This window comes from Sprattus sprattus, assembly GCF_963457725.1.
Source record: "Sprattus sprattus genome assembly, chromosome: 9".
Taxonomy (NCBI): domain Eukaryota; kingdom Metazoa; phylum Chordata; class Actinopteri; order Clupeiformes; family Clupeidae; genus Sprattus; species Sprattus sprattus.
Window position 1 is genome coordinate 15,323,085 of NC_137928.1, and position 21,809 is coordinate 15,344,893.

The 21,809-nt window shown below is 44.0% G+C and overlaps 3 protein-coding genes across 3 annotated transcripts in view; all 3 read right to left on the minus strand.

Annotated features, from left to right (window-relative positions):
* Positions 1 to 1,180, minus strand: part of LOC308370523 (high affinity immunoglobulin gamma Fc receptor I-like) — a gene marked incomplete at its 3' end in the record, with an annotated part of 2,352 nt that extends 1,172 nt beyond the window's left edge. Inside the window, 5 exon segments of the mRNA XM_080845183.1 lie at positions 3 to 199; positions 202 to 219; positions 359 to 640; positions 916 to 951; positions 1,044 to 1,180. Coding sequence (XP_080701309.1) covers positions 3 to 199; positions 202 to 219; positions 359 to 640; positions 916 to 951; positions 1,044 to 1,068 — 558 coding nt within the window. The 5' untranslated portion in view covers positions 1,069 to 1,180.
* A 1,502-nt stretch (positions 1,181 to 2,682) lies between these two features.
* On the minus strand, positions 2,683 to 9,851 carry LOC308370599 (high affinity immunoglobulin gamma Fc receptor I-like; the record flags this gene model as incomplete). The annotated part of the gene is made up of 5 exons (XM_080845277.1): positions 2,683 to 2,978; positions 3,640 to 3,915; positions 4,054 to 4,162; positions 9,019 to 9,182; positions 9,749 to 9,851. The coding sequence occupies 5 exons, from the start codon at positions 9,849 to 9,851 to the stop codon at positions 2,683 to 2,685; spliced, it is 948 nt and encodes a 315-aa protein (XP_080701403.1).
* Positions 9,852 to 10,248: 397 nt separating this feature from the next.
* On the minus strand, positions 10,249 to 21,571 carry rabgef1l (RAB guanine nucleotide exchange factor (GEF) 1, like). Its single transcript, XM_080844352.1, has 9 exons — positions 21,464 to 21,571; positions 19,960 to 20,150; positions 18,831 to 19,027; positions 17,988 to 18,151; positions 16,514 to 16,595; positions 16,076 to 16,208; positions 15,583 to 15,674; positions 14,568 to 14,824; positions 10,249 to 13,126 (listed from the first exon to the last, which is right to left on the minus strand). The coding sequence occupies exons 2-9, from the start codon at positions 20,136 to 20,138 to the stop codon at positions 12,689 to 12,691; spliced, it is 1,542 nt and encodes a 513-aa protein (XP_080700478.1). The 5' UTR covers positions 20,139 to 20,150; positions 21,464 to 21,571; the 3' UTR covers positions 10,249 to 12,688.
* Positions 21,572 to 21,809: the final 238 nt, after the last annotated feature.

Genomic DNA, 21,809 nt, shown 5'->3' on the forward strand with positions numbered 1-21,809 from the left:
ACCCGAGTTTTCCACATGGCCCTGCATGAATATTCTCCTCCATGATCTAAATTGAGGTTGCGCACAGTCACTTTGTTGTTCTGCTGCCTCCACATCTCTCTCCCGTTCAAGTAGAAGATGGCTTCTTCAACTTTATAGTTTTCACGAAGCCGGCACGTCAAGGTCATCGTTTCCTCCATGATCATTGCTTTGCTTGGGCCTCCAGGATAATCCACCCACCTACAGTTACGGTAATAAAACCAAGTCAATTATGCAATAAAACGAATACAATATAGTTTTAAATGAACTTGATTAGTTAAAGAGTATTGATAACTTTGTGGAATATTGGCCGATTTTAAACATCTTGCACAAACTTTACCATCAATGTCCACAGGTAATGGAGCGCTGATCTGCGTCCGAAGGAAGCCCGAGGGATCCAGCTCACTCTCCTTGGTACCCATACACGTGTAGTTTCCACTCTGAAATATCCGGGCCTGCCGAATTGCATAAGACTTGCCCCAAGTCAATTTCTGGCCGTTAAAAAACCAGTCGAATGTCCAATGGTCTGGATCCTCTGGCACGTCACAGGTCAGTCGTAATGAACCGCCCGAGAGCAGATGAGACGTACCCTCGGTCACCTCCACCAACGCTTTCCCGTGGACTAGTTAACCATACAAAGGAGCTTATCTTATTTTATCTGATCTTATTTTCACATTAAAGTAGCCTAACACTGATATGGGAATTGGTCACATTAGCAAGTGTCAAATAACGGAACTAAGGAGACTAACTATTAAACAAAGAGAATGTGATTTGAATATGTTCACTTCTGATAAATATTAGCCTATCGTTACTGTGATCTAAAATGAGTGACAGCAGTTGATACATTAAATCAGCATTATTTAAAAACTTGGTTCTGAGGATTAAAGCATTGCTTACTTTGCGCATTGGTCCACCTACGAAGCGCTGAAATAACTACAGAAAAGATAAACAGAAATATTGTTGAATCAGTGAAAAATCTGTGACCAGAATCCATAAACCTAATGCCTCTGGTTTACGTTACTCACCTAGGAAACTGAGAAATAAATGCATGCTGACTGTCTGATAAAACTATAGGCTACCAAAATTAATTCAAATAACCGTCACCACACTTGTATATTATGTTATGCTAGGCTGTATAAATACACTTCGACAGACCCTCGAGAGATCAAAACGTAATTTCCTCTTTGTACAAGTTTCATGCAACAGGAAAGGATCTTCTTGTTTAAGGCAATAATTCCCTAAGATTTCACAATACCCATGCTGACAAAATGAATGACTCACGCGGGAACTATGCACTGTGACATTAGCCAACCACATGTGATGGATGGATTCGCCTCGGGTGGTGTTCGCCCGGTCCGGGGTTATCCCTATAATGACCGTCGTTCGATGAATTATCCCTTACAAAACAGCCAATCACATTCTTCGTAGTTGCCCCAGCGTAAAAGATTCCTTGATGGGTCAAGACCCCTGCTGCTATAGTAACAGGACACCGTTGCACTTGCACCTGACAATGACAGTGACAAGACATCCATCATGACATGTTTAGGACAAGGTAATGTCAGACTTATCTCCATTTTAAGTAAAGTGTTACCAACTTCTCCCAGAGAAGCTCCTAGAATAGTTAGGATTAATTTCATAACGGATAGGCCAGTTGCAGCTGCTGTTGAGTCTGAACTGTGCTGGACCCGGAGCAGAAGCTCCCATTTCGTTTTTTTTGTTGTTTGCTTTTGAAAGCCATTGGTTCTCATGTTCATTTGAAAACATGCTAGTTACACACTGCTTTCCACAGAAAGCTGATTATTAGATTTCTGAGTTTAGATCAGATGATTCTATATAGAGTGCTTAACGCCCACCGCCCCTCCTTCTCTCTTCAGTGATTTGAAGAGAATTGATGAATCCCAATCCTTCCCATCCCATCCTCCGGCTTTTCCAAATAATGCCACTGAATATGAGATCATGACACAACACATTTCAGAATACATTTTCCTGAGAAAAAAACAAACACAAGTGTCACCTACATTTACGTATCACGTGGCCGGATGTTGCCCTTCAAACCTGACTGAGTTTAGGAAAACATTTTGTATAGTTGGCTTGAATCCTTCTTTACCAGCCCTCAATAGTATGGATTTGTGTGTGTATAGCCATGCATTGTTTCTCCTGACTGTGATGTTATAGCAAAGCAATGCACTTGTTAAGTTAAAGAAGAAAGTGATGTGTGATAGACTCAGTGAAGTGGTAGTATCCCTCTTTAAACAGCATACACCCTCACTAACTTAAAACTTCTATCAAACAAACAGTATCTCTGTACTATGGACATGAAGACCTTCACTTTTGAAATAAAACAAAGCAGTATGAGAACCAAGGCTCCACTTGCTTTAATAACATTCAATGAGGAATACGTCAAAACAGGGAACATGTTCTTAATCTTCATTTTGCACACTAAGCACCACCCTCTTATACATTCATGGGTAACAGACAACTTTAAATTCATATTAATCCATTGGTATGGTAGTCAATCCTCTGTACATAAAACGGTTTATTCCCATATGATTTCCACAGCAAGGGTAAGGGTCTTTTTTAGAAATGAATGACAAGAAACAGCTTTTCATACATAACTTGACATTTAACATGGTTATACCCATACTACTTACTACATACTAAATACTAGCCACTCATTCTGATATTGACACGTTCCGGTGTGCTCCATTTCTTCTGGTTCAGCTTGGGTACCACGGCCCTGCAGCTGTACCAGTTGCTATCCTCCCTGCCCACATTCCGGATGGTAAAGATGTTTTTCGACATGGCCGGACTCAATTGGGTGTTATTCTTCAGGAAGTAGTAGTGGATCGGAAATGAGCTGGTCTTTCTGGTGTTTACCTTTGTTGTACAGGTCAGCTTCAAATCTCTTTCCCTCCCGACTGATTTTATGCTCCAAGACAGCTTTGGTGTGGTTAGTATTTCTGTGACAGATACAGAAACAATAGAAAGGTGTAGCAAAGCGATGCCTCGTTAAGTTAAAGAAGACAGGTTAAGTGGTAGTTTACCGCTTTTTTTTAAATACAAAAACAACATAACAACATAAACTTCTCAGTTAGATCATGTCCTTGGGTAGCTAAATTTTTTCAAACTGTCCAACAAGGAAAACTTAACCTCAGTCAATCTAAAATCGAAAGTCATTGATGTTTTTGGCACAGCTGAAAATTAATGCTTCCAAAACAATGGGCCAGCGACCACTATGCAACCACTAGACCAGGAACACTAGCTTCAAACACATTTGATGTTTCTGGGGATCAAACTAAAAATACGGATAGCAGAAGCTTGAAATCTACAGCAAGAAAATAGAAGGTAGTTTCAAAATAGTTAATTTGTGTGTGAGTGGAGGGGAGGAGGAAGGAGGGAGTGAGTGAGAGAATTTTGTTTAGCTATGATTACTCCAGAAACAGGAAGTTCTGAACTTTCACAAGTAGTGATACACAGCATAGATCCGTTTTCTTGCCATTATACGTAGGTCTATAACAGCCCATGGAAATCATCAATCTTAGCACACTTCTTCTGAGGAGGTACACTGATTGAAGTTAATAAATATAAATACATACATCAATAATCTTTATTGATTCTTACCTAGGATGGTCACTGAAACACCGGGAGAGTGTGCAGTGTGTACAGAGTGGTACAAACCCTGAGTCTCCCACTTGGCCCTGCAGGTATATTCTCCTCCATGATCTAAATTTAGGTTAGGCACAGTCACTGTGTTGTTCTGCTGCCTGCTCATCTCTCTCCCGTTCAAGTAGAAGATGACTTCAGTATCTAAATAGTTTTCACGTAGCCGGCACGTCAAGGTCATCGTTTCCCCGATGATGGGTGCTTTGCTGGGGGCCTCCAAGATAATCCACCCACCTACAGTTATGGTAATAAAATCAAGCCAACTATGCAAAAAAAACGAATACAATATAGTTTTAAATGCACTTGATTAGTTATAGTGTTGATAACTTTGTGGAAATCTGGCCAATTTTAAACATCGTGCACAAACTTTACCATCAATGTCCACAGGTAATGGAGCGCTGATCTGTGTCCGAAGGAAGCCCGTCTGATCCAGCTCACTCTCCTTGGTACCCATGCACGTGTAGTTTCCACTTTGAATTACCTGGGTGTTGACAGGTAGGCTTATACCTCCTGCCTACCTGCACAGCGGAATAATAGTTACAACAGAATGTATATTCAGCCTTCAACCTTGTGGCATATTTATTGATGAACTGACACTTGCTGCTCTCCGTGAGAGTTATGGAAGAACAGATAGAACGAAGGGTGCACATCCCCCTTTATAGACAAGTATTGTCACACGTGACTAATGTGGTATGAGGCGCAACAGCGCCTCCTCCTGGACAAATACAATCATACATACATTCATACACAACCATTCTCAACACTCCCACTTATGAATGACATGTATACTGTACAACTTTTACATCAAATAAACAAAACAGAACAATAAAAGAAAAACTTGTCATAGTCAAATGTAAACATTTTACACACCAAACATGACTCCTGCAAATTTCATCAGCTTAAATCTGGAGGCGGGCTTTGTCATAACATCCGCAACCATGTCGTCTGTGGGACAGTAAACAAGTGTCATTTTATCTTCCCTTATGGTAGACCTAATGAAGTGATATTTAATGTCCACATGCTTACACCTTTGTCTACACACGGGGTTTTTAACCAGCGCTATTGTCCCCTGGTTATCCTCATAAACAACAGTTTTCTGATACACATAGGTATCTAAACCTCCCAGTAGTTGCTCCAAATAAATACACTCCTGTATTGTAAGAGCTAGAGCCATGTACTCGGCTTCGCATGTGGATAATGCTACTGTGGGTTGCTTCTTGGCTTTCCAAGAGACTAGGGAGCTGTCTTTACCCATACTCACACAATAGCCGGTGATACTGCGTCTGTCAGTAGCGTCCGCAGCCCAGTCTGCGTCACTATATGCCTGTAGGCCTAGACTCTCTGAACTCTTTCTGAAGCAGAGCTGTTTGTCTGCAGTACCCCTGAGATAACGCAAAACATGTTTCACGGTAACCCAATGTTCATCTGAAGGGTCAGCAAAGTGCTGTGACAACTTGCTCACCACGAAACATAGGTCAGGACGTGTACAGGTTGTCAAGTAAATGAGACTGCCTACAGCTTCCCTGTACTTCCTCACATCCGACATTTTAGGGGCATCTTCAGAGTAGTCTAACTTTGGGTCACATGGTGTCTCCCTAATTCTACACTCCTGCATGTCGAATCGTTCCAGTATCTTTTCAACATACCTCCTTTGTGACACTTTCACACAGCCATCGGACTGGCTGAAGTCTATGCCCAGAAAATATTTCAACTTACCTAGGTCCTTCATTTTAAATCTGGTAGAAAACATGTTTTTCGCTTTCTCTAGACTCCCTGTGTTGCTGGCTGCAATGATAAGATCATCCACCCAGATAACTACTATTACCTTTCCTGCCTCTTTAGACTCTTTTGTGTAGACGCAGTGGTCTGTCGGGTTCTGAGTGAAGTTGTCATCTACAAGGCATGTGTGGAGCATCTCATTCCAATTTCGCCCCGACTGCTTCAAGCCGTAAATGGACTTCTCTAGTTTACACACTAACTTCTCCCCCTCTTTTTCGTAACCTTCAGGTTGTTCCATATAGATATCTCGATCAATGGGAGCGTGCAGATAGGCTGTTTTCACATCCATTTGATGCAAGATCAAATCATCTTGGGCTGCCTTCTGCATCACTACACGTATACTTGTAAGATTGGCTGTTGGTGAGAATGTCTCGCCATAATCTATGCCCGCTCTCTGGCTGTATCCTTTTGCTACGAACCTAGCCTTGTACTGGTCGTGTCCGTCAATGTCACCCTTTATCGAGTATACCCATCTTCCTCCCACTGTCTTCCTGCCCTCTGGTAACCTAGTCAGTGTAAAGGTCTGGTTGTCCTCTAGGGATCTCATCTCCTCGTCCATCGCTTTCTTCCACCTTCCTGAGTCAGTTGATGTCGTGGCCTCTTGAAAGGTCAGAGGTACACCACAAACTACACGGAAGCAGTAATCTACACTCATGAGCGTACTGTCATCATCGGTATCTTCTACAGTATAATCTCTCAGGTACACTGGGGGTTTACGCTCTCTGGCGGGATATCTCCCACTGTCTGAGGCATGTGACGTCACCCTAGGGTGCTTCTCGTCATCATCCTCTGGTGCTGACTGTGGACCGTCAGCCTGTTCATCTGTGCTCAGCACACTAGGCTGTGGATTCTCTATGATCTTGTCATAAACTACTCTGGGGTCCAGCTCTACTCCCTGTGTCTGGGTCTCATTTTCACAGGTTGTCTTGGTGACAAACTTTACCAGTCTGTGTTTCTGCACTTTTTCTTTACTGGGGTAGTAAACTAGGAGCGCGGGACTGCTCTTGTCATGTCCTACAAAAAGTCCTCTCTCACACCTAGATTCTAGCTTTCCCCTGTCTTGCTGGTAGGCGTAACACACTGACCCGAATTTATGCATGCTGGCGAGATTGCACCTTTTACCCGTCATTGCTGTATATGGGGTAGTGCCTGTGTTTTTGTTAAAGCACCGGTTCCTAGTATAGGCTGCTTCCTGGATGGCATAGTGCCAAAGATTCTTAGGTAGGCCGCTGTCAATAAGCTTGCATCTGGCCATCTCAAAAAGAGTGCGCCCTTCTCTTTCAGCTATCCCGTTCTGGTGTGGGGAGTAAGGACAGGAAGTCTCGTGTCTAATTTTGTTCTTTCTTAGTAGTGTCTGAAACTCTCTGTTAATGAACTCGGTCCCGTTGTCTGATCTAATGCATTTCACAGTGCCATAAGGAGCTACATCTGCCAGGTACTTCTCAGTGGCCTGAACTGCATCACTTTTCGCTTTCAGGAAGTAAACCAACACTGCCCCCGTATACACATCGGTGAAAGACTGCATGTACCTGAAACCCTCTATGGACTCATTGTTTACTGGACCAGCAAGGTCTGTGTTCACTAGCTCAAGTGGTGTCTTAACCTTATCTGCAGGATCTCTGTTTCTCGTTTGAGTGAACTTTCCCTCTATGCACACTGTACATTCTTTATCAGGCCTACGCTTTGCACCTTTAATGTGCATGCCTTCTGTCACACTCTGCAGCTTTAAGATATCCTCGTAATTGCAGTGACCCATTACCTCATGCCATGTCTGGATATCATAGCTAACGTTACATACATCATCTGCATCACACTCAGTTTGTAAGTAGTACATTCTCTTATACACATTAATATTGTACCTTGTGCCATCCGGCGACACCATGACGTTTCTACCCTCTTCAAAGAACAACTTGGCACCGTGAGCGGTAGCAGACTTAACCGAGAAGAGTTCTTGGGGGTAAGAGGGGATGTAAAGAGCGTTCTTTAGAGTCACTGTACACTGGCGCCCCTCGCTGTTTATGAGGTATACCTGTGCGTCACCCCTGCCTTCCGCAATCCCGACAGTGCGCTTCCCGTCTGCCAGCTCCATGCTGTGTCTCTCCGGCTTGAAGGTGCTGTCAAAGTCCTTAAACCTGCCCCTGTCGTTGATGATGTGGGACGACGCGCCCGTGTCCACGATCAGTCCCTTTCTCTGGATCGGCAGCCGTTGCAGTGAGAGGCTGGCATCTTCTGTGTGTGTGCTGAAGGTGTGGTCTTCTCCTCCCGCGGCTCCCCTGGCGCCATCTTGTTCACGACCTGCTCTACCGCCACCGCCGCCATCTTGGGCACATGCACACCGGGCGCTCCTTTCACGCTCCTTCTTTGAGCACGCCTTGTCTGTGTGCCCCCTGCTTTTGCAAAAACTACACCAAACTTTCTCTGTGCAGTCATCCCTTCTGTGGCCCCTTTCTCCGCACCGCCAACACACCATCTCCGTTGGTCCGGTCTTTTTCCTTGGCGCTGCTTGGGCCCTCAGCACTCTTTCTCCCGCCTCTTCTGCGGCTGGGTCTGAGTCTTCTGAAGCCTCGAAGTTTCTCAGCTTTGTCTTGAACTCCCCCAGCGTCATGTCTGCTGAACCATGCGTCACCATCAATGTGAACGGTTTGTACTTCTCCGGTAACCCCCTCATCACCATCGCCATCATCAGTCCCTCACTCGGTGCTTCACCTGCACCCCTGAGTGCCGTAATGATCTGCTCGGCTCGGATAACGTACTTCGTCACAGTCTCGTTGTCAGCTTTCTTCAGCGCAGTCATAGTAATGTACAGGGAGACAATACGGGGTCTACCTTTTCCGATGTAGTGTTCTCTTAACACTTTGAGGCTCTCTCTGCCCTTGTCCTTCGTGTCTCTGAATATAAGTCCCAAGCTCGTATTGTCAAGTAGCGGCGCCAATGCACAATAGGAGTCAGCATTCAGCTTGTCATCGTTAGCCTTTTCTTCAACCGTCAGTGGTCCACTGGGCTCTGTAAGGATCGTCTGCTTCAGCCCCACTCCGTGCATGCAGCACAGCATCCTTTCTTCCCAGAGCTCATACTCCTCTGCTCTCCCGTCAAACGTGGGCCACTTGCTTCTGTTCGTCATGGCTTTTTCTGTTTGTCGCTCCTTTTCAGCCTAGCTTTAGCTTCCCGGTACTCCCGATGCTAAACTAGCTCTTTTGGTTTATCCAACTTCTGTATGCTAGCGCAGTCTTGCTAGCTCTCTACGCACATGTCCGTCAAACTTTATAACTATTCTCCGTTACCTGGGCCCATAACCTGTTGACAGGTAGGCTTATACCTCCTGCCTACCTGCACAGCGGAATAATAGTTACAACAGAATGTATATTCAGCCTTCAACCTTGTGGCATATTTATTGATGAACTGACACTTACTGCTCTCCGTGAGAGTTATGGAAGAACAGATAGAACGAAGGGTGCACATCCCCCTTTATAGACAAGTATTGTCACACGTGACTAATGTGGTATGAGGCGCAACAGCGCCTCCTCCTGGACAAATACAATCATACATACATTCATACACAACCATTGCATAAGACTTGCCCCTGGCCAATTTTTGTCCGTTAAAAAACCAGTCGAATGTCCAATGGTATGGATCCTCTGGCACGTCACAGGTCAGTCGTAATGAACCGCCCGAGAGCAGATAAGACCTACCCTCGGTCACCTCCACCACCGCTTTCCTGTCGACTGGATTTCCATAAAAAGGATCTTATCTTATTTTCACATTCACGTAGCCTTACGCCGATATGGAAATTGGTTACATTACCTAGTGTCCATTAACGAAGATTAACCATTGAACAACATGAATGTGATTTTAATATATTCACTTAAATATAAGCCTGCATAGTTTTCTATGTCTATGTCCGCGCCTTGCGCTGAAAAGTTAATCCTTGAAAAACGCCTTGGCAAAGTGTGACGGCCAAAACAGCCTGGTGCAATACAATTCGAAGTCCAAAAATTATTCAAACACCAAAAGTTTGTATTACGTTTGATGGCCTGGTTGCGCACGCAGGCCCGCTATAGGCGCTCCAGGCTGTTTTGGCCGCCGCACTTTGCCAAGGCGTTTTTGAAGCGTCTGCGCCCATAGACATCATATAGGTGTCTATATGATGTTTATGTCTGCGCCTGTAGAAAGGCGCCCTGGTGTTCGGCCCCATAGGTGTGTTTGGCCCCTTTCTGTGGTCAAAAATGAGTGACAGCAGGTTATACAGGTTATTTAAAAACGTGGTTCTGAGGATTAAAGCATAACTTACTTTGCGCATTGGTCCACCTATGAAGAGCTGAAATAACTACAGAAAAGATAAACAGAAATATTGTTGAATCAGTGAAAAATCTGTGACCAGAATCCATAAACATAATGCCTCTGGTTTACGTTACTCACCTAAGAAACTGAGTAATAAATGCATGCTGACTGATAAAACTACTCAAATTCATTCAAATAACTGTCACCACACTTATATATTACGTTATGCTAGGCTGTTTAAATACACTTCGACAGACACTCGAGATCCTAACGTCATTTCCTTTTTGTAAAAGTTTCGTGCGACAGGAAAGGATTGTTTAACAGAATGGTTGATGTCAGATAACTTCTTGTGTAAGGCAATAATACTCATGCTGAGAAGGTGCAAGTCACGAGGACTATGCACTTTGACATTAACAAATAAAACACATGTGATAGAAATATATGTGTGTATATGTATATAATTATGGTCCTAAATGAACAAACAACCAAACATAAAATTATAAGAGCAGAGGTTTTCATAGCTTTTATTCATCTCAATGCAATTCATAAATACAACTAATGACCACTATAAACATTAAGAAGTGTGCTTGACACATGACCCACTGTTATTTAAATACTTCCACGACAAATCACATTATTTAATCAATGGGAAATGTCATATAGATCATTGTCTGCCATTAATTACAATGTACAGGGACATAATTGTGACTTGACCCATACCTAAGCACACTGCAAACTTATACAAGGCTTTGAAATAAAGTAAAGTTCAAAAATGTGTCCATGAGTGGCAAGATCATACCAATAAATCATGGGTTATCTGGTTAAAAAAAAGGGAGACCATTAGAAACGTTCAACCCCCACTCTAAAATGAAGAAATTATATGAGGCATGATTGCTGAAACAAACCAAGAAATTCAGAAAAGAAATGCAAGATTTACTCCGATGTGCTTAAATACCTGATACATGAAGTCATTACTGTAAATAAATAAACGCAGTAACAACAGTCTAAAATATACTAATACTAACTAATACCAAAGACCTGTCCGTAACACTTTGCTTAAACATGCCTTCATAACAGTGACATAAGCATGTCATAAACATCTCCGAGACAGTGACTGTCGATATCGGTCATGACAGCTCTCAGAAGTTTAGATTCCAAAACAGCCTATCACATTCTCTTCTAAGTTGCCATGGCGTAAAAGATTCTGTGATAGGTCAAGACAATTGCTGCCATGGTAACACGACACCGTTACACCTGACAGTGACAAGACATCGATCATGACATGTTTAGGACAAGGTTATGTCAGCCTTGTGTAAAGTGTAAGTAAAGTGTTACCAACTTCTCCCAGAGAAACCCCAAGAACAGTTAGTATTCATTTCATAACGGATAGCTCAGTTGCAGCTGCTGTTGAGTCTGAACTGTTCGGGACCCGGAGCAGACTCTGCCATTTTGTTTTTGTTGTTGTTTGTTATTGAAAGCCATTGGTTCTCATGTTCATTTGAAAAAATGCTAGTTACACACTGCTTTCCACAGAAAGCTGATTACTAGATTTCTGAGTTTAGATCAGATGATTCTATATAGAGTGCTTAACGCCCACCGCCCCTTTTTCTCTCTTCTGTCTAATTAAATGTCAGACAGCGACTGTCAGTCAGAATATATTTCAACTGAGCCAAAGATCAGACTCGTCAAACAAAAATGCAGTCATGCTTATGATAATGGTCGCATCTGGGGTCAACAGGATGTTTTTTTTTCTGATTAAAAAATCTCATTCCACCTTTTTTTTTCTTCATCTAGACTTTGCTGTGAGGAGATGATACATAATTACATGGGGCCACTTTAAAGGGAAGCACTACATGGATGTCTGGGCTGCAAACTGAAATACCACTAGAATATGCAAACAGTTCACGCAAGTACCACACTATGCATTCATGTCAGAAGGATTTGGCAACATTTTCCTGCAAGGACGGAAATTAAGTTGTGCCCTATGGATGGAGGTAGAAAAGCACTGCCTTGCCCAACAGCCCACGGAATATAATATAATATAATCAGACACTGTTTACTGTAGCTGTGGGGTCCTGTTAACTAATTACACAAGCTGAAAAAGCTGGGACTGGCCTGGCAAGCTGTTCTAAAACAGCCTATGTGTCCTCAAGCTATTCTAGAATGGCCTATGTGTCCTCAAGCTGTTCTAGAATGGCCTATGTGTCCTCAAGCTGTTCTAGAACGGCCTATGTGTCCTCAAGCTGTTCTAGAATGGCCTATGTGTCCTCAAGCTGTTCTAGAATGGCCTATGTGTCCTCAAGCTGTTCTAGAACGGCCGATGTGTCCTCAAGCTGTTCTAGAATGGCCGATGTGTCCTCTTCAACTGTGCTGTAAAATAGCACACCCGTGTTACCTTTGAAAAGAGTGATCTAAGCCCAGTGCATTCTGGGAAGTGCACAAACTGTTGAAAAACCTTCCTCGTTCATGTCCCAAAACTGAGAGAACCTTCAGTATAAAAGCCAGTGTCCATGGAGTGTGTTTATTATATGTGCGTGTATACATTTGTGTGTTTGTGACAAAGTGACTGCATGACTTGGTGTTAGTGTGAGTGTGTGTGTTTGTGTGTGGTAGGGGCATTTGGACAGGGTCAGGATCAGGGTCATTGAGCGATGTGGAGCATGAGGGTGCGTGCGTGCATGTGCTTGTTTGTGAGAGAGTGTGTGTATGAACATGTGTTTGTCTCTTCTATGAAAGCCCAAGACTATCTCTAGCAAAGGGGCTGCTGACTCTCTAAGCACACACAGGAGGACAAGCATTGGGGCAGATGAGTGGGTGACAGGCTGAGCCCCACACAGAGTGCCCCCCCGTGGGTGCCCTATGGTGGGGGAGGTCTCTGAGCCTGAGGGGGCTGATGTGGAGGTCTGGACCAGGAGCTGGGGCTAAAGTTAGCGTTAGCTTCTGTGTTGAGCTATCTGGCAAACAGCTGCGGCTGGAGCGGGGCTGGCAGCTTATCGTTCTCCACGTTGTCCGAGTCAATGGCCGTCGGGTCAGCCGGTGCCGGTGCTGGTGCCGGTGCCGACGCCGCCGCTCCGCCCTCCAGCGGGAACCGCTCCAGCACATCCTGGACGCCATGCTCCACCCCGTCACACCAATCAATCAGATCCCGCTCCAGACGCCGCGCGCCTTCCAGAACTTTCTCCTGCCGTGCGCCCAGCCCCGTCAGCAGGTCCAGGCTCTGGTGCGCCTGTTCCGCCATGGCCGAACCCGAGCCAGAGGGGGGGCCCCCTGTGGAGGGGCTCAGGGGCTTCTGTGGGGACGCCTGGCCCGACATGTAGAGCTCAAACTCCTCCTGGCTCAGGTTCAGGGACTTGCCGTCCAGCTTCTCGATGAAAGCCACTGCACAGCACTGCAACAAGGTTTGCGAAAATGCACAGCGAAGATAAGTCATCACCTCTTTATCATTTATTTTTATGTACTTATTTCTTAATTTACACAGGACTGTGAAGAGAGGCAGGAAATGAGAGGGACACAGATGGCGATGGGTCTGATTACAGGCCCCTGGTGCATGCCTCCCATACATGGTAGGGATGCTACTGCTTGCGTCACAGTTCAAGCAAGTATCAAGCATGTCCAGACAGTGTGCAGTCATGCTGAATCGGAGTTGCGCTTCCGCAAAAGCACCCTTGTGCAAACACCCTGGAGAGTGTGAGCACAAAAGGATGGCTCCTCGGGTGTTTTTTTAAGATTCATTTTGGGCTTTTATGCCTTTATTTGGGCAGGACGGTGAAGAGTTAAGGACAGGAAGTGAGGCAGAGAAGACTAGGGAGAGGATCGGGAGAACGACAGCAGGCTGGAATAGAACCTGTGTCCCCGCGGGCAATGAAGCCCGTAAATGGGGGGCTTATCGGCTTGCGCCACAGTGCCCCCCTTGGCTCCTCTGGTTGATGCAGCAGTAAAGAGCAGTAACGAAGCACGTGGAATACAGGGGTACTTCCTTCTACTCCACATTCAGCTGTGTAGGTCTGAGCCACAACCAACCCTCCCAAACCCAAGTCATAAATACTATTTTTAAGACATCTCCTTGGTTCTTCATGTAAATGAACTAAACTTCTAATGCAATCAGGTCTGGCAACCTTTTGTTGTTCTGACTGATAATTAAGTTTCTCTGCCCCTTTGCCTGAGATGGTTCTCACTGGCCCACCATTATTCCCATACTACAATAGGTGGCTGTCTCTCACACCTCAGTTTGCTTCCTGACCCAAGTAATCTGAGCAGTACTAGGATGGGGACCTTCCCTTTGTCACCATGATAAGATTATAGGGACCACATTTTTGGTGGTCACATCTTCTGCTTTGTCATGTTTCTTGTGTTCCCAGGCAGGATATACTGTAATATACAAGTGTTACTTACAAGTGTACAAACAAGTGTTAATATACAAGAGAGTGTTCAAAATGATAGACTCTAGCATTTCACTGTGGTAGGTGTTCAGTGATGCTTTCGAGAAACGCACCCCAAGTCAGTGAAGTAACAGTCATCCTTGTTATATCACGGATATCTGTGTGTGTGTGTGTGGGTTTGTGTGGATGCACAATCTTACTAGTTTGGCACAGAAGCACCAATCCATACTTGTTTTGACTGTGTGAGTGCACGTGAGAGTACACCTGTGTGTCTGTGTGTGTCTGTATGTGTGTGTGTGTGTGTGTGTGTGTGTGTGTACATTCTTACCAGTTTAGCACAGTAGCACCTATCCATGCTTGTTTTGACTGTGTTAGTGCACCTGTGTGAGTGAAAGTGTGTGTGTACATGTGTATGTGTGTGTACGAGTGTGTGTACGCGTGTGCTCTCACCAGGTTAGTAAAGTAGTAGCCGTCCTCCCCTTGCATGAGCCTGCTGGGGTTGCTGTAGCGTGTGATGTACTGGATGTTGGAGTGCAGCCGAGGGGGGTTGGCCTTCAGCACGATGTAGATGAGTGTGGGCAGGAAGTCGTCCGCCGAGGCCGCCTCGTTCTTGGTGATCTTGATGGCGTTGAAGATGTGCTTACTGCACGTGGTCACGCAGGTCAGCTTCTCACGCGGAACCCGCTTGGAGTCCACCTCAATGACGGCTGAGCAAGAGGACGATAGTTATATACGAGTCAAATCCTACAAGTGTGCTTCAGGCCTGTAGCTTAAATGGTGGAGCCAACTGGGAGTTTAGCTGGATTCCCATGGAGCAGATACAGACATCCTACAGGCGATACCTTCTTTGTGCTGTCATTGACTTTGGACATAAAGCATCTGCTAAATAGCCTAGAGATATGTAATAACTTCTCAGCATATTTCCTGCAATCTTATAAATACTGATGATAATAATGGATTTGTAACTGTACGGATGAGTGAAATAAGCCAGGGATAGCAGTTATTCTGATATAAGCCTGTAAACCAGAAGTCCTCCATTTCTATATCATTCTCATCTGAGATCTGAGACTGTCCATATTCTCTTTGCCTCTAATGCCACTTCACATCCCCAGTCCCTGGAAATGTACATGTCTGGTTGTACTGACCAGTGGCAGAGTAGAACGAGATGAAATGAGAGTGTTCACCTACAGAGCAGAGCAGAGCAGACACAGAGACAGAGACAGAGACAGAGACAAAGACAGAGACAGAGACAAAGACAGAGACAGAGGCAAAGACAGAGGCAAAGACAGAGGCAAAGACAGAGACAGAGGCAAAGACAGAGGCAAAGACAGAGACAGAGGCAAAGAACGAGACAGAGGCAAAGACAGAGACAGAGACAGAGACAGAGACAGAGACAGAGACAGAGACAGAGTCAGAGTCAGAGACAGAGTCAGAGTCAGAGACAGAGTCAGAGACAGAGACTGACCTGTGATGGCTTTCACCACATTATCAGACACGGCAGGAATCTCCTCATTCACGGGCGCTGCCAGCATGTTAATAGTCACCCAGTGTAACGCCCTGCAAAACAGACCAGGAGGTAGAGGTGTCATTTAGCAATCGGAAGGTTGCTAGTTCGATCCCGACCCCTCCTCCTCCTCCTCAAGTGTCAAAGTGTCCTTGAGCAAGACACTGAAGTTGACTGAACGCATTTAGGCACCTTAGATAAAGGAAGTAAAAAGATAGTAGCCTCCGCCATCGCTGTATGAATGGGTAGATGTCTGAGGCATTAATGTGGAAAGCACTTTGAATGCTATATGAGTAGAAAAGCCCTATATAAATGCAGTCTATTTACTTTGCTCTTACCCTGCCCTGAAACAGACCTGGTCCCTGGTCTCCCTAGGCACACCTGACTGATACATCTGTGAAAGTCATGGTTTGTGTTGTGTTGTGTTGTGTTTCAGCTGTGGCGGCCTGCTCACCTGATTCTCTTCTGGATGACCAAGTCTTTCTTCTCATCATCCGTGGTCTCGGGGCAGAAGACGTCTTCATAGAGCCGGTTCATCATGTACTTCTCCACCTCGTCCATGACCAGCTCTACTCGCTCCGTGTTTCCTGCGCACACACACACACACACACACACACACACACACACACACACACACACACACACACACACACACACACACACACACACACACACACACACACACACACACACACACACACACACACACACACACACACACACACACACACACACACACACACACACACACACACAGAAAGAGCCGTTAGACCTGCACGAACCAGTTAACTAAAACTCCACCACACAAATAGCAGCTGACTGACACAGTGTCAGTGTCTGGAGTGACTCTGGAGAACATGCAGCCCCTCATCGAGGCGTCTTTAATGTTTACCTTTGTAATGAGCGTGCAGCTTGTCGGACAGGTTCTGGTAGAAGTCCTGGACACACTCGGACTGATCCTCAGCGCTCATGTCCTGAACGTTACAAAGGGGTTTCAGTTAGTGTTTTGTTAGTGTTCAGTTAGTCAGTTAACTGACAGATCCAGGGCTGTTCTGGGGCGGCTCTAAGCCAGAAGGTCAGGTCTCTGAAACCTTTTGCCCAAATAGCAAGTGCCTCTGGAACAGACTTCCTTCAACATTGAGCCTCCTAATTAGACCTAGGCTACTGCTTGGAGTCTATCTTAGGCTATTTTTATTTCGAAATAGTTCGATGATGCACCTCCTTACAATGTAACAATGTTTATTTTTTGGGGAAAATAGGGTGCAGAGAGAAGTTAGCAAAAAATTAACTGGGAACGATGGCTTTGTCAAAAAGTCTGAAGAGGAAAGTAGACAACCAAAACAGAGCCTATGAATGGAAAGACAATTTTGTGTTCATCTTACCCGGTTGCACTTATGGAAAGCCCATGTGTCTCGTGGATTGCAAAACATAAACTTACTCTGACGCAATAATCTTGTTGCAACACTTCTGTCGGGCTGAAGTTCGGTTAAAGACGAGTGATGAAATTAAGAATGCAAATCATGGTGCCCTGGTGTTCTCTCTCATTTCTTCTTAGCATCAGCTTGCCTAATTCGTGAGCATTTTTTATTTTTTATTTTTTTATTGGATACGGTCGGAATAATCTGACGAGCCAAATAAAAACATATGAGCTAAGAAAAGCCCCTCAAAACTATGATCATTCTCAGTTCCTGCAGTGTGGGCACATAAAAAAAGAGGTACTTCCTCCTACTTCTAAAAACTATGAGTAAGTGAAACCGGTCCGAAAGCACCTGATGAAACAGCACAATAAAAACTGAATGCAGAACTGTGCCTATACTTTGTTACGATAAAATGTTGTTCCGAGCGTGCTGAATTCAGCATTGTACGGTTTCAGTTCCTGATTTTGATTAAACTTCATTAATTCTGAGAAAACTATTTTTGATGAAGATATGCATTTTTTATTTCTAGTCGTTACGCTTTAAACTGAATGACATATCACAGACTAAAAGGCTATTTGAACTAAAAGAAAGTGACAGGACCCACACATTTCACTAGCAGGGAGTGGTTTTAATAATCTTTGTGTTATCATCTGTTTGTAGAATGACAAGAATCGTCATGGTGAAAACTGTGTAACACAAACATTCAAACATCCAGCCTAAGATTTCTTTTGTCTCCCCCAGCAGAGTAGGCCAGGGATCGTGTTTATACGCCCATTTGATTTTGTTGAGAAAGACGAGGAGCTGCACCTACTCTCGCTAATGTGCGTACACTTGACATACAGGAAGACTGTCCATACTGCATTACCAAAAAATAAGGACACTGGATATCTAGTCACCACTCAAAGCAGGTCCATGTAGGACACTGAAGCACAGTTTACGGTCTCCTACCCTCTTGTAGGCCATGCTCTCGGTGAAGGCGCGACACTGCTTGAAGATCTCGCGGCCGGGCTTCTGCAGGGTCTTGAGGAAGTCGATGAACTCGTGTGTGGCCCGGTCCATCTCGGCGCTGATCCGGCTGGAGCCGGGTGATGGAGTGTCTGGAGGCCCGGAGTCTGGAGCGGGAGTCACAATGATTCACACAATGTAGAATTTGGAATGTAGAATACTTTTACTTATGACTTCCTTTCACGACACTCACTTTGCAATGACACAATAAACTCCTTATGTATGTATAAGGTAAGTATGCATAAAACAAACAATAAACAAATGTCTGCAGACCCATGTATAACTTGTCAAATGTGTTTATCATTTTAAACCTAACCTTGGAACCTGTGCAAGTGCCATGTCTGTCACATCTAGAGGAGCTTATCAGGCTGTACATGCCAGTACTATAATATGTCGTTTGAAAACCCGCATAAGCTGAAAAAAGGTCTTAGTGTACAAATGTTTAAGGTGACCAGTAAAAGCTATATTCTTTACTTTTCCCCTGGATAATTCAAACATTCAAGCCCACCATAGAGCACTCCTCCACTGATTTCAGGTTACAATGACTTTCTGTTAAGTTAAATGAGCGGACTACTTGCAGAACAATATGAAAGATGTGAATTAGAAGCAAAAAACCCATTGCCAATGACAGCTGCCATTCATTATTTGCACAGTAAATATAAAGAAAAATCAGACCGCCGAACGTTGGGGTGGCCCATTCAAATCAACAGAGCTTTTTGGAACATTTCTGAGGAGCCGTTTTATAATTGGCGAGAATGTATGTGACACAGCTGCTCTTCAGTGTACCTTTCTTTGGTTGCATCCTGGCTGAGGGACTAAAGAACTTCTTGACTGTGGTGACCTTGCGTGACTTCTCATTGGTCTTCTTGTCCTCAAATTTGGAGAAGGGGGATATGGAGGAGTGGGACTGGGGCTGGGGTTGGGGCTGAGGCTGGGGCTCCTGGTGACTACTGGCGTAAGCAGCCTCCTCTTCCTTCTGCAGTCTGAGGACAGAGAGCATCAGTTAACACGAGAGTTTGTAAACATAGACTGCTTGTGTGACACGGCCCGTAAGAAACAGGGCTTAACATTTACGGTGTATAGCTGCTGTAGGTGTGCAGGGACTCAAAACAGGACATGCAAGTAAGTTCGTCAACAAGTATGGGTGTTACGGGCTTAGTGTACTTTTGTCAAATAGAAACAAATTGTACTTTCCTTGTACTGTAGTTGTTAGACTTTTCCTGTTTGTGCTGCTGCTACTGGTAAGTAAATAAATGTGAAATGTACATATGCAAATGAGAATACACTGAAGTGGAGAGAAAGGGTCGGTTCATTGCTTGTAAGGAAGATATAGAGCACAGCTGGAAAAAATATTTTCCCCAGAACTACACAGCTATGTTTCTGACAAAGAAAGCTGTAAAATATTTTTTCCAATCAACACTTGACTACAGTAACTCACTTCTAGAATCTGGCTGCACTGTGCAAAATGTAGTATTGTAGTAGTCTTAAACCCCCTCCAGGATTTAGTGATCTTGTGTTTTCACAAATTCTCGCAAATTTCAAAGATTTCCCGCAACTGCAGGTTGCAATTTTGAAATATATTAGAAAAGTAGTGGAATTTCTGCATTCTCTGAATAAATTATTATTTGACTAACTTACACTTTTTAAACTTCCCACAGCAATTTCAGTTACTTTTGGCTGCAACAATCACAACAAACCCCTGCATGGTCCTGAAGGGGCTGATCTACAGCCTTAGGATGGTAAACATTCAGGGCCAAGGCTTCTGCACTAGCATCCCTGAACTTACTAGAGACAAATGAAGCATGTTTGGAGGTATTCCTGTATGCTTTCTGTAGGGAGATGCACGCAGCCTTTCAAACCCGAGCCTGATGAAGCGCTAGCCGAGCACTGTTCCTCCTCTGGCTTCGCCACTTACCGTGCTGCCAGGGCCCAGTCATCCTGGATCTGCTTCTGCCGCGATTGCTGGTTCTCCTCTCGCCAGCACTTGGAGCACAGCCCCTGGCAGGCCGCGTTGCCGTAGAAACCGCATCCTTTCTTGCACAGCAACTCGGACTGGTCCACATGGATCGCGCGGCGCTCCATCTGTGCGCTCATCCCTGGGGTGAGCTGCGTGGTGAGAGGTCAAAGGTCAGTGGAACATCATACAGCCTTGATGACAGTTCAGTATCAAACCATTGCTAATGTTTACAATGACAAGACTCCTAATTTACAGAGAACAGGGAATGCCACCATCTCTGTGGATGCTCTAATGTTTTAAGATTCAGTAATTCTTCCTCAACATGCTGCTAAATGAGGCTGAGACATAGACATAACAAAACAAAAATTCACTGCACACTAATGGCACAATTTGAGATAAGATAAAACAAGATCTTTAGGATTACCCTACATAGCGATGTAACTAAATTTGTCAAATAACCACTGGTGACATATAAGTGATGGTCTGTTGTTATAAGTATATTGCGTTTATGAAGCTTTATGTGTACGTTTAGTTCTACCTAAAATAGGAGTGAACTGGAACTTCAACCGCCATATTTCTGCTTCTTTCTTTGACATTTATTTGATACATGGTAGCCTAAGTATATGTAAACAGTCTGTGTTTTCCTACGACACCCGACTCTACCAGTAAGCCTACCTAGTGACATGAAAGCAAAAAGACAGTCGGCTAGACCTCCGGATAACTACTCGAATGAGGTCAGGGCCCTAATGAGATGTACTGTAAACGGTGGCCTACCTTACACAGGTAACAGCTAACGTTTTAAGATGCAATGACCTTACTATGCCATGGATGTCATGAATAATTGCAAGTTAAACAAACCAGATAGACGTATATTGACCCTCTTTACAAATTAGCAGTTGAACAGAAATGTCAAACTGGGTAACGGAATATGCTAGATATCTAGTCTAACAAACTACAAATAAATCGTTAGCTTGCTAAAAATAAATGATCTGTCAAAGGAAAGTATATAATAATGTACTGGGTCTAATGCGTAATTTCACCTGTCTCAGTAAACTATGGCATATACACGCAGCAAAGTAACTTACGGTAGGCTGCAAGTGACTTTGGCTGCTAAAGGTAACCCAAGTTCCGTCAAGTATGAATGTCTGTCAACTTCAATTGGTTCTCCATACAGCTAGCTCAACCTAGTAATCGGACATACCTGATTTGACAATAAACTTTAAGAGTGTTACTGTTAAATGTCACTCTATGGAATTGAGTCTAAGGCTATATTAAGTGTAATAAAGAATAATATAGCGCATAACTAAGACATTTAGCTAACGTTAGCCTGCTAGTTTATCAGCTGACGTTTGCTTTAATGTTTACATCTCGCTAGCTAGCCAAGGCTTTCGAAACGTTGAGTGTTTTTGAGAATCTAACATTGAACACTTTCAGCAATTTTGTTCCAGCACTTTATACTTACCTAACCACGAAATAGGGAGGTGTTTCTGTTTGCTGTTTACCTGTAGTTATTGTTTAATTATTAACATAAATTATTCGGCCTAAGAAAACAAACCCACCAACCACTGAATAAGCACAGATTTCACTTCCGGGTCAGCCACAACTGGGAACATATTTCATAATAAAAGTTCTCCAATTTCGTGTAAAAGGAAATATGAGCATTCTTTAACATTCATAGACTAGGGGCGTATTAAATTTCAGGGTTCAACAACTTTTGAGGAGGCCATTACAAAATACACATCACACACTATTTTGCATTAACATACGTAGCTGACAAGACTTAACTTTGTATTTATTATGTAAAACCT